Genomic DNA, 16,255 nt, shown 5'->3' with positions numbered 1-16,255 from the left:
CCTAAAAAAAAACAGATTTTACTTATTCCTAGAGAAGGGTTATTTCTAGAGAATACACAAGTCAAACTAAACAGTTGGCTTCCATGATTGAAGCCCCAAAAAGTACATAGAAGCAGCTCTTCCTCAGGTAGCATTTGGGCCCAGCTCTGCTTTGCTATAGAGCACTGGGCCATCTTTACTTCTGCACCACTTAGTGGGATGTTAGGCTTACCTGGAAAAGAGGAGTGAGGGTGTCCGTCCTTGATGTGAAGAATTTTGAAAACCAAAATACAAGACCAAAGTTAATTTAAATTTGTAAATTAAGCCTGGTGTGGTGGCTTATGCTTCAATATTCAGGAAGCAGAGTATCTTTATGAGTTGGAGGCTAGCCTGGTCTACATGAGTTCCAGAACAGCCAGAACTACATAGTGGGACCCTGTCTCAAAAAAAAAAAAAAAACAGAAAATCAAACAAATAAGCAAAACAAAAAAACACACACACACAAATGTGTAAGTTATATTCATAAGAGCTGATATGGTTACCTCGTTAGCAATTAAGATATCCTTTGAGATTTGGGTGACTTATTTAATCCAAAAAGTACAAAATATTATAGACTACCAGAAGAAGTAAAGCATAAATACATCCAGACCTAGGAAAGACATAAGTTATTTGTAAAAGAAGGGATTTAAGAGTTGTTATAGCCGGGCGGTGGTGGCGCACGCCTTTAATCCCAGCACTTGGGAGGCAGAGGCAGGCGGATCTTTGTGAGTTCGAGACCAGCCTGGTCTACAAGAGCTAGTTCCAGGACAGGCTCCAAAACCACAGAGAAACCCTGTCTCGAAAAACCAAAAAAAAAAAAAAAAAAAAAAAAAGAGTTGTTATATCCCATACCTCTACGGCAATGTGTGTGTGTTTTCCAACAAAATAAAAAATGTGTGTTTTTCAGATACTGGGGGGGGGGTTCTGTTTGTTTGTTTTTTTTTAAGAACAGATATATTTTTAAAATATTTATTTATTATGTATATAATATTCTGTCTGCTTGAATGCCTGCAGGCCAGAAGAGGGCACCAGATCTCATTACAGATGGTTGTGAGCCACCATGTGGTTACTGGGAATTGAACTCAGGACCTTTGGAAGAACGGGCGATGCTCTTAACCTCTGAGCCATCTCTCCAGCCCCGACAGGATTTCTCTGTAGCTTTGGAGACTGTCCTGGAACTAGCTCTTGTAGACCAGGCTGTCCTCAAACTTACAGAAATCCGTCTGCCTTGCCTTTTGAGTGCTGGGATTAAAGGTGTGCACTGCCCAACCAGACAACTTTTTTAAAGAATGTAATTTTAAACCAGGTATGGGAGCACAAGCCTGTAATCTAATACAACTACTCCAGAGACTGAGGTAGGATCAAGTTCAAGATTGTCTGGTTAGGGATGGACAGATGCCTCAGAGGTTAAGAGCATTTGCCTGCTCTTCCATAGGTCCTGAGTTCAATTCCCAGCAACCACATGGTGGCTCACAACCATCTGTAATGAGGTCTGGTGCCCACTTCTGGCCTGCAGGCATACACACAGAATATTGTATACATAATAAATAAATATTTTAAATAATAAAATAAATATTTTAAAAAAAGATTGTCTGGACAGCTTACTGAGAGCCTGTCATAGAATTAAGAACTGAAAGAGACAGGTGTGGAACTCAGTGGTGGTGCTTATCTACGGTATGCAAGGTCCCACGCATTCGGTACCAAGGCAACGACCACCAAAACAAAGGTACTCTCAGTAGTGCTAAGAAAAGCACCTCTCCCAGCTGGATCACTCAGGTTATCTATCAGTCCTCTTTGGATTCTATAAATCTGATAAAAGACTAAACATTTGTGGGCTGGAAAAGCACCTATTGCTCTTCTAGAGAACCCAACCACTGTAGCTCCAGCTTCAAGGGATCCTCTGTGGATACCTCCTGCATACAAGGACACACAAATGAACAAACTCGGTTTTTAAAAAGTTGTCTTATTTCTGCAAAATTCACAATAGTCCACATTTCTTGCTTAGGGAAATTATGATTTTTCCTTAAAGCACCATAAGTAAAAACTATAACTACTTCTAAAGCCATTAAAACAAAGCAAGAGAGCTTGGATTTCAGAAATTTCTTCCTTGAAGTTAGGGTTCACTCTAGAGGTCAAGGTCACTTCACTTATTTTACTTTGCTGTTGACATTGGTTGAAAGTGCAGATTTTGAACTCTTTAGACAACAGGTTAGCCTGTAGAGGTATGCCTCACCTGTCTCTGACACCGTCCTGTATTGCCTGTGAGTACCCTTTGCTCCCAGAAACCTGTACCACCCCTCACTTTGCCACCCATGGTGTCTTACCAGGTCCTGATTGGACATATCTCTAAGAAGATGAATAAGCAGACCTTCCCCGAGCACTGCAGTCTGTGTAAGGAGATCTTGCCATTCACGGATCGCAAGCAGGCAGTTTGTTCCAATGGGCACATCTGGCTCCGGTAAGCCCCCAAGGCTGCTCCTGTCTCAGTTTTGTGTAACCCAGAATCACCATCCAGGGCTGATCTACTTGATGGATGAACTGTCTGTGCTTGCTTGGGTTGCTATTTGCCTTGCAGTCGGGGTTAGGGTCTTAGAGTTATGTACTTTTTAGTTAGGTTTCATAATAAAAGGAGAGGGGCATGTAACAGGCATGGAAGAGATGAGAGGGCATCAGAAAGAATAATCAAAATATATTATATACATGCATGAAGTTGACAGACAGCAAAATCAAATTTTCGTAATGAAAGAATCCTTCTTTATCCTGTCTCCTTAGCCTAGCCAAAGAGGTGACCTTGGTGGGCTCTAATTTCCTGTCACCCCCTTCTCCATGAGATACTCTATTACCTAGTTTTCCTGCAGTCTCTAACTTCATATCCAGATGTCCATGGATCCTGCCTCATCTCCTCAGTGCCCATCCTAGGCCTAACTTTACGGTTGCAATCCACCATTCATCAAGCATTCTCTTATTTGGTTTGTGCCTGTGTCAGTTCAGACTTGCAAGTTAACTTCCTTGCCTACCTGGCATCCTTATTTAGATGTTGCCTTGGCACTTCACAAAGAATCCAACCCCCCTCATCATTTCTGCCTCTAGAGCCCTGGCCCAGACACCATCCTTTTCACGCATAGGATAGTAGCTATCTTTTACGTGCTGCTTCCATACTTGAACCCTCAGTTTGTTCTCTGCAGTTTTGGCCATGATATTCAATCTTTATCAGCTCTTGTCACATCAGTACTCAGTACTCTCCACTAGGACTAGGGATTTGGGTCCTTGATAGACCATACCTCTAGGATTTATAAGGCAAAGCCAACAAAAGCTCTCGAGGAGCTGACCATTTCTGAATTGAAAAGCTAAAACTTTACATAATTTGCAGACTTTTCACAGCCTGTTCTTGCCTCTTCAAGCCCTCATTCTTGCTCTGAGCTCAGCTCCCAGATTTCTCCATCCAGGAGAACAGGGCACCTTGCTCAGGTCCATATGGCACCCCTCCCACTTGAGGATGTCTGCAGGGACACAGTAGAGTCCTAATGCTTCTCAGCTGAGGCTTCTCGCTTCAGCTCTTTCCCTCCTTTCCTCCTTCCCGCTCCTTGCTCCCTGACACACACACTCCCATCTAGTCCTATGTATCCCTATGCTTTGCTGTTTTTCTCCTTACAACCACATTTCATTCATTCTTTTTTTAATAAGGATGGGGTCTCACTGTAGCCCAAGTTGGCCTTGAACTCGAGCTCTGCCTTCTGAGTGCTGGGATCAAACACCTTCATCACCACAGGAGGCCCTTTTAGATCTTTGCCTAGTTACCCTTCCTTTGGACTAGGCAGTTCTCTGAGCACAGAGAAGACTAAAGCAGTGTTTGCTAATGCTCAGCAGAAATGTTAGATTCATTTAACTACAACAGGACTATGATACACATACCATTTATCCATTCATTCATTCATTTTCTTTCTTGTTTTGTTGTGTGTGTTTTATTGACAGATCTCACTGTGTTCTGAGGCTGGTCTCAAACTTAATGATCCTCCTGCCTCAACCTCCCAGGCATGTGCCACTGTGCCCAAGATTTGTTTCCTTTTTTTTTTTTTAATTATTTATTTAGCTTTTCAAGATAGGGTTTCTCTGTGTAGCTCTGACTGTCCTAGAACTTATTCTGTAAGCTGTGCTTCCATTGACCTTAGAGATCCGCCTGTGTCTGCTTCCCAAATGCTGGGATTAAAGGTGTGTGCCACCACCGCCCAACCAGAGTTCCATTCATAATGGAAGTAGAGCTGGAGCCTTCAAGCATGTGGGTGCTCTATGATACCTTCTCTTATTGACATGTTTTTTTCCTTGAAGGGAAAGAGAAGAAAGAGAAGTTAAAATCTAATATTGGGGGCTGGAGAGATGGCTCAGAGGTTAAGAGCACTGGCTGATCTTCCGGAGGTCCTGAGTTCAATTCCCAGCAACCACATGGTGTATACTCATGTATACACATGGATCTCAGGGTCTGATAAGAGACTTGTGTCACTCTGACTCTAGTGCTCACAGAGGCCCTAACAGACAACCCAGCCACATCCTCCCTGACTTCTATCCCAGTTTTTGGACTCACAGATGGGTGTGACCTAGAGTCACTGAACTGGCAGCCATTTGTATACAGTATACTCACAACCATCTGTAATGAGATCTGGTGCCCTCTTCTGGCCTGCAGGCATACAAGGAGACTGAACACTGTACATAATAAATAAATAAATCTTTAAAAATATCTAATATTGGATAAATTTTAGGCTTGTAATCAAACTCACATCTGTTGAGCACTGTCAGCATGCCAGACAAATTGGGACAGATGCACATCCCTTTTAAGTGACCATATCCTCACAGTGACCACACACAGGGAAGTCCCATGAAGATCTCCATTTTGTAGAAAGGATATTATTGGGGCACGGGGATAGTAAGAAGAACTTACCTAAAGTTAGTGAGCTCAGAATCCACACTGTAATCACTGCCTGCTCATGCCTCCCAAATTTGTGGGTTGTTTCAAGGAAGTTGTTTTCCATTTTTCTGATTAAGGTTAGCCCCAAAATAAATACATTGGTATAATTTCCCTCTGGTGAACTCTTTGGGTTTTTTTTGTTTTTTTTTTAATTAATTAATTAATTTATTATGTATACAATATTCTGTCTGTGTATATGTCTACAGGCCAGCAGAGGGCACCAGACCTCATTACAGATGGTTGTGAGCCACCATGTGGTTGCCTGGAATTGAACTCAGGACCTTTGGAAGAGTAGGCAATGCTCTTAACCACTGAGCCATCTCCCCAAACCCCCTTGTTTTTGCTTTTTTTTTTTTTTTTTGCTGTATACCTAAGTCTCAAGGTCAACTTTAGAGTCCCTTCCCCTGACCTTCTGTTTTCTACTCCTTAGTTGTTTACTTGAAAACTGCTACCTCACCATGGGCAGTGGTAGTGCACTCCTTTAAGCCCAGCACTTGAGAGGTAGAGCTAGAGGCAGGCAAATCTCTGTGAGTTCAAGGCCAGCCTGGTCTACAAGAGAGAAAGCTCGTCTGGGGGGGGGGGGGGGGAATGAAAGAAAAGAAAAGAAAAAACTGCTGCCTTCATTTCCTCCAGAGCCCAGTTACACTCTTCCATCTTATACCCTTCCTACCCTTTTGCCTTCTGGTAGGTGCTCAGTGAATGCTCATTGGACAGAAGTGAATTGAACCCTCTGGGTGTTTACTAGTTTGTTAGTTTCTTTTCTTTTTAATGCTATTAATTTCATCTAATGCGTAAAGAGGTACGCATGTGTTGTGTGTGACGGATGTGCCAGAAAAGAACATCGAGTGTGGTCTATCACACTCTACTTTATTCTTTCAACACAAAGTCTCTTTTGGAACTAGACCTCACATTTTTCTGCCAGGCTGGAAACCAGTAAGCCCCAGCGATTCTCCTGTCTCGGGCCCGCTCTGTACTAGGCTACAGATGCAAGTGGGAACACAACTGGCTTATTACTTTGGTGCTGGAATCTGAACTCAGGCTGACCTCATGCTTACCTAGCAAGCACTCTTACCCTGACAGCCATCTTTCCAGCTCCAGTACCTCAAGGTGCCCCTAGACCAGTGGTTCTCAACCTTCCTAATGCTGTGAACCTTTAATACAGTTCCTCATGTTGTGGTGACCCCAACCATAAAATTATTTTCATTGCTACTTCATAACTTCAATTTTCTACTGTTGTGGATTGTAATGTAAATATGTTTTTCAGTGATCTTGGCTGACTGCTGTGAAAGGGCTGTTCAACACTCCCTGGGTTAACAGCCCACAGCTTGAAAACTGCTGGCCTGAGGGCTCTTAAAAATGGTCCATATACTTTATCTTAAAACCTAATGAGTGGCTTTGCATATGATATGTGAGTGTTTACATATCAAGAATGCAGTTAGGGAGAACCAGATTGAACTCTTTCCTAGAACTTCTGTGACTTCCTGCATAGAAACCTTGGTCACTTCAGAACACGGTGGCAGCAGAGAGGGAAGCATTGCCCTGATAACTGTGGGAGTTTCCCTCAGCACCTGCTGCTTTCTGGTGCAGTTGGGCCCACGGAGCGTCCTCTGACTTGACTCTGTCTTTCAGGTGCTTTCTAACCTACCAGTCCTGCCAGAGCTTGATATACCGACGGTGTTTGCTTCATGACAGCATTGCCCGGCACCCTACTCCAGAAGGTAGGTGCTGGCTTAGCCTTGGGTGGGATGGAGTCAGGTTCCTCATCACATAAATGTCCTGCTCTTGGTTCACCACAGACTCATTCTTCTCTCTGCAGTTACTGTAAAGCCAGAACCAGTTAACAAATGGTCCCAGAACTCACAATGCATGTGTGTGCTGTATGTCAGCTGATGGTGGAATAGGGAGCTGTTGTTGATCTACTTCTGCAACAAGGTCTTCAGTCCAGTGGGAGGGCCTCACTCAAGGGAGTATGTAGGGGTTATATTTGGGTAGCCATTCTGCAGATGATGCTCTTACACAAACTGTTGTTGCTGCTGGTGCAGTATTGCTCTTTTAGAAGCCATCGAGGACTAGTTCCTGGTTGATCTGTGTGCTCTTTCACATATTTCTGTTTCTGAGAGTGCTAGCTGGAAAGTAAGATCTCAGAGCTGGGCAGTGGTGGCGCACACCTTTAATCCCAGCACTGGGGAAGCAGAGGCAGGTGGATCTCTGTGAGTTCAAGGCCAGCCTGGTCTACAAAGTGAGTTCCAGGACAGCCAGGGCTACACAGAGAAACCCGGTCTTTGGGGGATAAAAGAAAGAAAGATAGGTACAAACAAGAGATCAGGTGTCTAATAGTCACAGAATGCCAGTTAGTATGAGCTTCACTAACCCTACACTCCAGCCAAATGAACCAGTAAGACATGCTTTGATGAACAGAAAACAAGAGTACCTAAAACTCAATTTGTACTTATTTTTGCTAATTCTCTCAAGGTTGCATGTTGGCAGCTTGGATTCTTTTTTTTTTAATTAATTAATTTATTATGTATATAGTGTTTTGGGCACCAGATCTCATTATAGATGGGTGTGAGTCATCATGTGGTTGCGGGAACTCAGGGCCTCTGGAACAGCAGTCAGTTCTCTTAACCTCTGAGCCATCTCTCCAGCCCAGCAGCTTAGATTCCATATCTGCTTTTAGTTGAACAAAATTCTCCATCTGAGTCTGTACCTTGCTCCTAGTTTAAAACATTTGGAGAGTTCTTAAGCAGTTACTACAGTTGACTTGATGTTTCGGCAAGGTGAGAGTTTTGTTTTGTTTTGTTTTTACAAGCCTACAGCACCCGGTATCCCCAGGTGGTCTCCCATCCAAGTACTAACCAGGCCCGACCCTGCTTAGCTTCCGATATCAGACAAGATCAGGCGCGTTCAGGGTGGTATGGCCGTAGACAAGGTGGGAGTTTAAAACCCAGAGTCCTGACCCTTGACTCTGGGTTCTGAGTAGAACTGGAATAGAGCAGAGGTTTCACACGCCAGCAGTGATCTGTTGTCACTACTTGTCTACTTTTCTGCTCTGGTAGCATTTCTGAAAAGTTGGTATTACTGTTCCTTTACAAAAGCATACTATTCATAATTTACAAACTGGGCATAATAACTTGTAGCTATAATCCCAGCACCAGGGAGGCTAGGGCAGGAGGATCGAGTGAGTGGTCAAGGTTAGCCTGGACTATGTAGTTAAGACCCTGTCTCAAAAACAAAAAATAACATGTGAATATAGTCCTTGGTTAACTTGAACACTTGTGGCTTTTTTGTTTGTTAAGGGATATATTTGGTTGGTTGGTTTTTTGAGACCGTGTCTCTCTATATGTACTCCTGGCTGTCCTGAAACTTGTTATGTAGACCACACTGGACCTCAGATTCATAAACATCGTCCTTTCTGCTCCTGAGTGCTGGGATTAAAGGCGTGTACCATCGTGCCTTGCACAGGTGGCTTCCTGTAGAGCTCCCTCATTGCCCGGGCCTTCATCTCATCCCAGGTCCAGTTTTGGGAGTCACACATTGATCCTTGAGCCTCCTAGCCATACAGTACAGTATACGCACATTCAATCCTGTCCCCTTTTCTGAGGCTGACCCTTGTCCTGCTGCCTTTCCTTTGCAGATCCTGACTGGATTAAGAGGTTGCTACAGAGCCCTTGCCCTTTCTGTGATTCTCCTGTCTTCTGAGTGTTCGTGAGGAGGATAGAGGAATATGAACGTGGGTGTAGAAAGTGCCCTGGAGCCTGAGGAGCAGATGTGCTGGAGGACCTGGTGCGGGGCAGTGGAGAGACACTCTTCTGACTGGAAGCAGGGAGGTCTTCCTTGAGCTCATTTCGCCAGCACAAACACTATCTTCAGGAACTGAAGTCATCTTTTAAATGAGTCATTTTGAGGTGAACATTAGCCACCCTCAGCTCCTCACCCAATGAGGACAACTTACTTTTCAAGTGTCTTGCCTAAAGCAGTTGAGCAGAAGCCTTCTGCTCCTTGAGACATAATGGGCTCTACCAGAGAATCTGAGGAACTTGCTGTGACTTAGATTTTGCTTTGGTCTGGAACTGCCTATGGCTCCAAAGGACTCAAATTGGTTGGTACGTGATACTCCCGGTGCCAATACATCTTAAAGTGTCTAAAGCTGTGTGTGGCTGGTGTTTGCTCAGCAGACTCATTTGCCCATTGACTTGTTTCCATACACATGGAATACATTTTCCTAAAACTATATTTTTGAAGCCAAGAAATAAAATCAATCTTGGTGTATCAAACGATCAGGTGACTATTAGAAGTTAATAATTGTCATTTGTTTTTATCTCCTGTGTCATCAGATTTCCTGACCCAGCTCCTTAGTATGTCAGAAGAGATTGAGTACCCCTTTCCTAATCACAGCCCCACATTATCCCCAACTGTGTAACCTAGATATTTGTACATAGAGGGGAAGTATTTTCTAATTTTAGTATTAAATTGAAGCTTCAGTATTTTTAACATTGACTGAGTCAGACGTCTTATCTGGGGAGAAAGGTGGCCTACGGATTTCTGGAGAGAGGTGGCAACATGGAGTTGGAGGTCCTGGAGCTCTGCTGCAAGCACATGCAGCTCAAGTGGACAAACCTAGGAATTTCTCTCCCGCCAAAGGGCCTTAATATTTGAAATGCAGGTATTTTTCTGTGGGCGTACAGAGGAGACACGCACACTTGTTTGACTGCTAGTTCTTCACCAGACCTGAATGCATTCTGGAACCATAGTCTTTGGTTTTTTAAAGTACGTTTCCTGGGATTGGTGCTAATGAACTGGATTTAGTACGCACATTCTGAAATTTTATATGTTTTTGGAAAGCAGGGTGGAAAGTATACAACATGAAATGCTTTGCTCCTTCATGATCCTTTCTTGCTTTTATTTTAACATACTTCCTGCTTTGATTTTATATCCGTAGTGAAAGATGTTCTGTCCTCACTTCAGAAATACTGTCTTGGTACTTGGGTACCACAGTGAGAGATGAGACCACCTGCCATCCTGCCATACTTCCCGCCTCAAAAAAATAGCTCTACACTGGGGACAGACCATAAGACCAGCATCTATCCAGACCAGAGGGGCAGCAAAGAAAGAGCCCTGACTGACCCAATTCAGACTATACATGGCTGCAAGACAGCCTACAACTGGCACTCTTCATGGAAACATGGCAGGAGTGGAGATATTGATAATTGTCTCCACTCTGTCAACCACACATGCCGAGTTTTCTTTCTCTTGCTCTTTGGGATCAAACTCCCTAGGTGTTTTCACAGGGGAATTTGGTTATTAACCATTTAAAACTGGGAGTGATACCAGGGTCTTGTAGTTGCCTCTTCCAGCTTGAATTTGCCTGTGCTACGAGGTGGAGTTGAGGTAGCTGTTTTAGCGTGGGAGGATGAATAGCCATAGAATTGCTGCCCTGCATTTAGAAGGCTGAATTAACTGATTGTTTAAAGCAGTTTCTCGGTTTTGAGAAATTTTAACAATTAGGAGTAATGAAATTTCTAAGGTCTGTGCTTGTGTCCAGGAAGATGGCAACTGGAACACAAGCTCAGTAAGGGATTTAGCCCAGCAGCATTCTTACCACAGCCAAGTGTCTCCACAGCTAGTAGGCATGCTTCCCTCCCCTCCAATGCCCTCCCAACTCCCACCACACACCAATGTTAATCTTCAGAGCAGGGTGAACAAGAGAATTTGGGATTGATGGCAGCCTCCTACATAGAGCACTTCTGAATTCTTCTCTAAGGGTTAGTATATAGGACCCTGGAGGGTTGATGGAGGGGCCTTGGGAGACTGGGAGTGACACCAGAGTCTGGTAGTTGTTGCCTCTTCCAGCTTGAACTTGCCTGTACTATGTGGTGTTGAGGGAGCTTTCAGTTGCAGCCATGGTAGCTGTTTGAGCATGGGAGGAATACTAGCCATCGATTGCTGCCATGCATTTAGAAGGCTGAAGCCGGCTCTACAGAGACCACACAAGCTGCAACACTGCTATGTATCAGGTCTTCTCTGCCTGGGCTTATTTGTTTCTGTCATTGTAAGTATGAAATGGGTAGCTTGTTCTAGTTGGTGTTCATGCCGATGTCCTGATATGTTCACCTCTAGACTTGAAACTGTCTTTACCTACTACTAGATCTGCCAGAAGCTGTCGTGAGCACCTTCGAAATCTGTGGTCAGATGTAGCACGTTCCTGCTTGTCCCTCTAGGCTCTAGCAGGTTTTTAAGAAAGCTAGACCTAGCAACAAGCTTAGCAAGTTAATTGGATTGGGAAAGTTTTGTTTCTGTTGGTTTGGTTTTGTTTTTGAGACAGGGTCTCACTATGCAATAGTCCTGGCTGTCCTGGAACTTCCTTTGTAGACTAGGCTGGCCTTGAACTCAAAGATATGCCTGCCCCTGCCTCTTATATTGGGAAAGTTTAATCATTTGCTTGGCTATATTAGTATCAGATACGGTGCAGATGGTAGAACACGCCTTGGTCTGGGAGCCCTGGATGCTTTTTAGAGCCAGAAAAATGTATAGTGATAAAATCTCTAAAGGCTAAGCCATGTTGTGATTCTTCCTAGAAGAAGCAGTGGGGAATCTCATGATCAAAGAGCTGACTGGGCTCTTTGCTACCATAGTGTTGCTTTCTATTCTGAGCTGAAACGGAGTGCACTCCAAGTCAGCATGGAAACCCCCCAACAGTCAATCAGAGACTGAAAGCTCTTTCACTTTAGACTTCAGGAGTCACAGGCAGGCTTTGGCAGCCACTCGTGGTATGTCCTGGTAGAGGGCAGCCTTGCCTTCCCCTGGCTTGTCTGGCTTTAGTTACTGTGGAACATCAGTGCCCCACTCGCTTTAGACTGTGCCTCATGCTCTCTCTTACTAGACCCTCAACTGCTCTCTCTTGAAGCTGACGAGTTCTTGAAGTTAAATCTGCTTTGTGTCTGCCAGTCAAAAATGGAACCACACTCAAGGTAGCCTTGCTTTTAGCTGCCTACAGACATGGCATCTCTGCCCGAGTAGCAGGCAGAAGGCACTGTTCATGGGTTTTAGTCCTCAAAGTCATGTTTATGTTGAGGGAAGAGATGCTGATGCAGTCATGAGTTTAGTAAGAGCCAGATGTTCACCAGCAAGGCCTAACTATTCCTTCATGGTCATTGAGCTGAGCAGAGAAGGAGGAGGATGCATCCCAATCACTCTGTAGGCTCTCAAGCAAATATGGGGTTCTGGGTTAAGCAGATCACACCTCAGAGTTGCTGGATCTCCTGTTTGTTTTTAAGATTAAAAGTTCCTTCTCTCAAGGCTGAGGGTGTGGCTCAGTAGATGGAGCACTCTTTGAGGCCTCAAGTTCCATCCTCAGCGCTGGGGGAGAGGAAGGGCTGTTTACATCACTGTCATGAAGTTCTATTGTTTTCATAAAGTTGATTGGGTGAGTGAGTCAGCATGATGGCACACATCTATGTTCTAAACACTCAGGAAGCTGAGGCAGGAGGATCAAGTTGAAGACCAGCCAGAGCTGTATAAAAAGAACCTGCCTCAGAAAACCAACACTGGCCAGATTGTGCAGCAGAAGAGGTGCTGGTGAGGGCGTTGCAACGTTTCCAGCCCAGGTCTACATTCGGCTGGCGGGATAGGTGAGTGCCCATGTTCTCACTGCCTCTCTGTATGGTACTAATATAAAACCAAGTGTCCATGAACTGTTTCCCAAGCCTTCATTTCACATTTGTATTGATAAGACATGCGTGTGAGCGTCACACTTGTTCTAACAGATGTCTGTTGTGCTTAGTGGTTGTACCCTCTGTTTACCCGATGCTTGTGCTAAAGTTTGTGCTTGGCTTTGGATTGTATGTTTACACCTGTTTTTAATAAAGAGAAAATTTTACGGTTATGCAAAGAGCATTTTTTTTAATTCTTACTATCTAAGCAATTGTAACTTTTAAGGTTTCAGCTAAAGACTAAGACATTTTGCTTAGAATAACTGCCAACCCAGACAAGCCCGCTATTTGTTCCCCCAGTGTGTGTAGTGGTGCTATTAGCCTGTATGCTCCCCCAGGGCCGGGACTGTCTCAGCTACTAGAGCTGGAGAGCTGGTTATTGGGGCCCCCCCTCCTTCACTGTCCCTCATGGTCAGCTCCACAGGGCCATTAAGACAGGAGAAGGCAGGGTTCTTCCCTGGCTCTGAGGTTTACAAGACCATGCTACCTCTTATCCCTGTTTCTGATTTCATATCTAAGGTAAAGACCACAGTGCCCAGGAAAAGTCTGACACTGGGAAGATAGGGAAAGGTGGAAATTTGGGGATGCTCATTGTCGGTATCCAGCCCCACTGTTAATCTGGGAGGCTCATGTATGTATCCAGTCCTTCTGGTGACCCTGGTATATCCTGCCAGGTAGCTGGCAGGCCACTTATGCTGCAATGAAAGCCCTCTTCGAGTGCTCTGCTTTGGGACCCTGAAAGCCCTAATGATGCTCGTATGTAAGGTCAACGTTGAACTGTGGAGTGCTGCGTGTCTCAGCAGCGGTGCAGTCTGAAACAACCTCATACTGAGCTCTGTATGCAGAGCCACACTAGTCTTTCAGCCACTCTGTTACTTAAATGACAGGTATTTGTATATTGTGTGCCTATTTTCTGTAGTTCACATGGTTTACAGAAAAGCTGAGATACCTCTTAATCCAGTCACCTCTGTCAGGGACTTGGTGTCCATTCAGCTCAGTGGTTGAGAGCACTAGGTGTTCTTCCAGAGGACCCAGGTTCGGTTCCCAGCACCCACATGGCAGCTCACAACTGTCTGTAACTCCAGTTCCAGAGGATCTGACACCTTCACACCAACACACATAAAGTTAAATTTTTTTTTTTTTTAAAAAAATGTTGCTATCCTAGGCTGCTTTCTGTTGCTGCAATAAACACCATGACCAAAGCAACCTGGAGAGGAAAGGGTGTGTTTTAGCTTTCAGGGACAGGTTATAGTCCATCATCAAAGGAAGCAAGAGTTTAAAGCAGGGGCTAGAGAGATGGCTCAGAGGGTAAGAGCATGCCTGCTCTTCCTGAATTCAATTCCCAGCAACCAAATGGTGGTTCACAACCATCTGTAATGAGGTCTGGTGCCCTCTTCCGGCCTGCAGGAATACATGGAAGGAATGCTGTATACATAATAAATAAATATTTTTTTTTAAAAAAAAAGAGTTTAAAGCAGAAACCCACTGCTTACTGGCTTGTTCAGCTGTGTTTCCTTCAGCCCAGGCTCCCCGGCCTACGGAGGTCTGGACCCTCCTACAGCAATTAGCCATTAAGACCGTGCTCAACAGACAGCTATTAAACCAATCCGACAGAAGCAACTTTTTTCTTTTGTTTTTCTGAGACAAGGGTTTCTCTGTGAAGCCTTAGCTGTCTTGAAACTTGCTCTATAGGTCAGACTGGTCTCAAACTCAAAGATTCCCCTGCCTCTGCTTCCCAAGTGCTGGGGTTAAAGGCGTGCGCTACCACCACCTGGCAGAAGCAACTTTTCAATTGAGATGCCTTCTTCCCAGATGTGTCAAGTTGACAACCATGATTAGCCACCACAATAGCTTATTCCAGGAGAAACTTCAGGGATGTAAGGGAAGTGAATTCATTTGCCAATAGGTTAAAACATCAATGCTTTTTTAAGAAGGTGTGGTGCTGAGAGGATTGAGCCACTCAGAGACTCACACATGCCTGGCCAGCAACCACCAAGCTGTAACATCCCATGCCCCAGATCCCAGGTGATTTTTAATAAATTACTATGTGCATATGATTGGAGAGAGAGATGTAGAACCCAAAAGACTACTTCGTGGAGTTGGTTCTCTTCTACCTTTTTGTGAGTTCTAGGTGTTGAACCTCATTCGGGTTGTCTGGGAGCCTGTGTGTGACAAGGGCTTTTATCCACTTAACCCGTCTTGCTGGCCTAGACCCCTGACTGTTAACAATGCCAGTTAAATAGTACTTGTCAAGGAAAAATGATACTGGACACGCTCTCGGTGAAGCACCAGGTAGTGAATGTGCCAGCTGGCCCCTTGTGCTGGGTTAGCCCCATCATTAGCAGCAGACTTACCTGGAGGACTCCTGTGGGTTTAGGGGGAGCCTGACAGCCAGTACAGTTCTTTGATAGCCATCCATCTGCTTCTGTAGCCTCTGATTTTACAACTGCCCACCGATAAGCTCAGACCCCATGTCCATGTTCTCTGAAGCCTCTGCTTGTGTGCCCGGCCTGGTCTGTGCAGCTGCTTGGAATGTCCATTGTTCCTGCTGGGAGTATCAGCCTCTCGCTGGTTCCCTCAGGGATACAGCAGGCTGTAGTCCACTGCACTGGAATCTCCTGAGCAGAACTCAATTAACCTTCAAAAGGGAGGAAGTGAGTCCTTCCGTGGGCGGACAGTGATCTCCTTCCCTGGCTGGCTTTCTGCTTGGATTCCCTTCCACATTAACTGTCCACATCCTAACCACCTGCATCCAAGTGTGAGCCAAGCAGGGAGCAAAGGCTTAACCAAAGCTATTGACACCATCAGTAGCCTCAGAAGAGGACTGGGATTTCCTCACTAGGCAGTGGCAGGTCCCAAAAAAACCTGTGTACATCCTGGAGCTGCAGGCACAGCCAAGGCTTTCCAGACCCATCAGACCTGATGAGTGAGGGTACTGAGATCCAGCTGGGTGCTGCTGAAAACACCCAATCCCATGCTCTAGTAGACATGGCTCCCCTTTAAGGATGGAGAGCACCTGCCATCACAGGACATCTCTCCAGAGGCTCTCCTCTCTGTCCCCCAAGCCAGAAACTCAGTCCTTTTTAGTCTCAGGGACTGGAGTGTAGCTCATTGGTACTTGCTCAGCAAGCACAAGGCTTTTGGTTCAATCCCAAGCACTGCCAACAAGAACAACAAAATGTGTTTTCAGTCCCAGCTCCAGGAGGGGGGTCAGGGAACAGACTGGATAGTCACTAACCAGTGACAAGCCTTGAAAGGGGAGGAAGGAGAGCACAGGATGTGGCTAGTGCAGACTCAGGTCCTAAGGCAGCCACAGTGACACAGACACCAGTGCTGCCTCATTGCAATGCTGAGAGAGGGGCCCAGATGCTCCTTTGCCAGAGAGGCAGATGACCAGTGGCTGTCTTTTCCAGAGACAACAGAGAACCTCGGCAAAAGCCAGGGCCAGGCATGGGTCAGGGAGAGGCCGGTGGTGCTGTGCTCCAACCCAGGACAGACAGTAAGAGGTCAGTAACGATGAGGCAAGAATGATATTCCCTTGTGTCCCTCAAGACGATTCTGGGATAGC

General features: G+C 45.1%; 1 protein-coding gene and 1 non-coding gene across 2 annotated transcripts in view; one reads left to right on the top strand and one right to left on the bottom strand.

Annotated features, from left to right (window-relative positions):
* The window catches only part of Gtf3c4 (general transcription factor IIIC subunit 4), a 31,880-nt gene extending 19,026 nt beyond the window's left edge, over positions 1-12,854 (top strand). Inside the window, exons 3-5 of the mRNA XM_041674462.1 lie at positions 2,346-2,476; positions 6,608-6,696; positions 8,613-12,854. Of these exons, the coding sequence (XP_041530396.1) occupies positions 2,346-2,476; positions 6,608-6,696; positions 8,613-8,677 (285 nt within the window). The 3' untranslated portion in view covers positions 8,678-12,854. The remainder of the gene's footprint in view (positions 1-2,345; positions 2,477-6,607; positions 6,697-8,612) is intronic.
* Positions 7,786-7,904, bottom strand: LOC121463175. The gene has a single exon (XR_005976396.1). It is a non-coding gene; the product is annotated as a 5S ribosomal RNA (ribosomal RNA).
* Positions 12,855-16,255: the final 3,401 nt, after the last annotated feature.

The sequence above is a fragment of the Microtus oregoni genome, unplaced genomic scaffold, assembly GCF_018167655.1.
Source record: "Microtus oregoni isolate MIOR12 unplaced genomic scaffold, Mior012 000025F_ref0000491, whole genome shotgun sequence".
In the NCBI taxonomy this organism is placed as follows: domain Eukaryota; kingdom Metazoa; phylum Chordata; class Mammalia; order Rodentia; family Cricetidae; genus Microtus; species Microtus oregoni.
The sequence above is the reverse complement of the archived record's forward strand: the minus strand, read 5'-3'. Positions and strand labels throughout refer to the sequence as shown.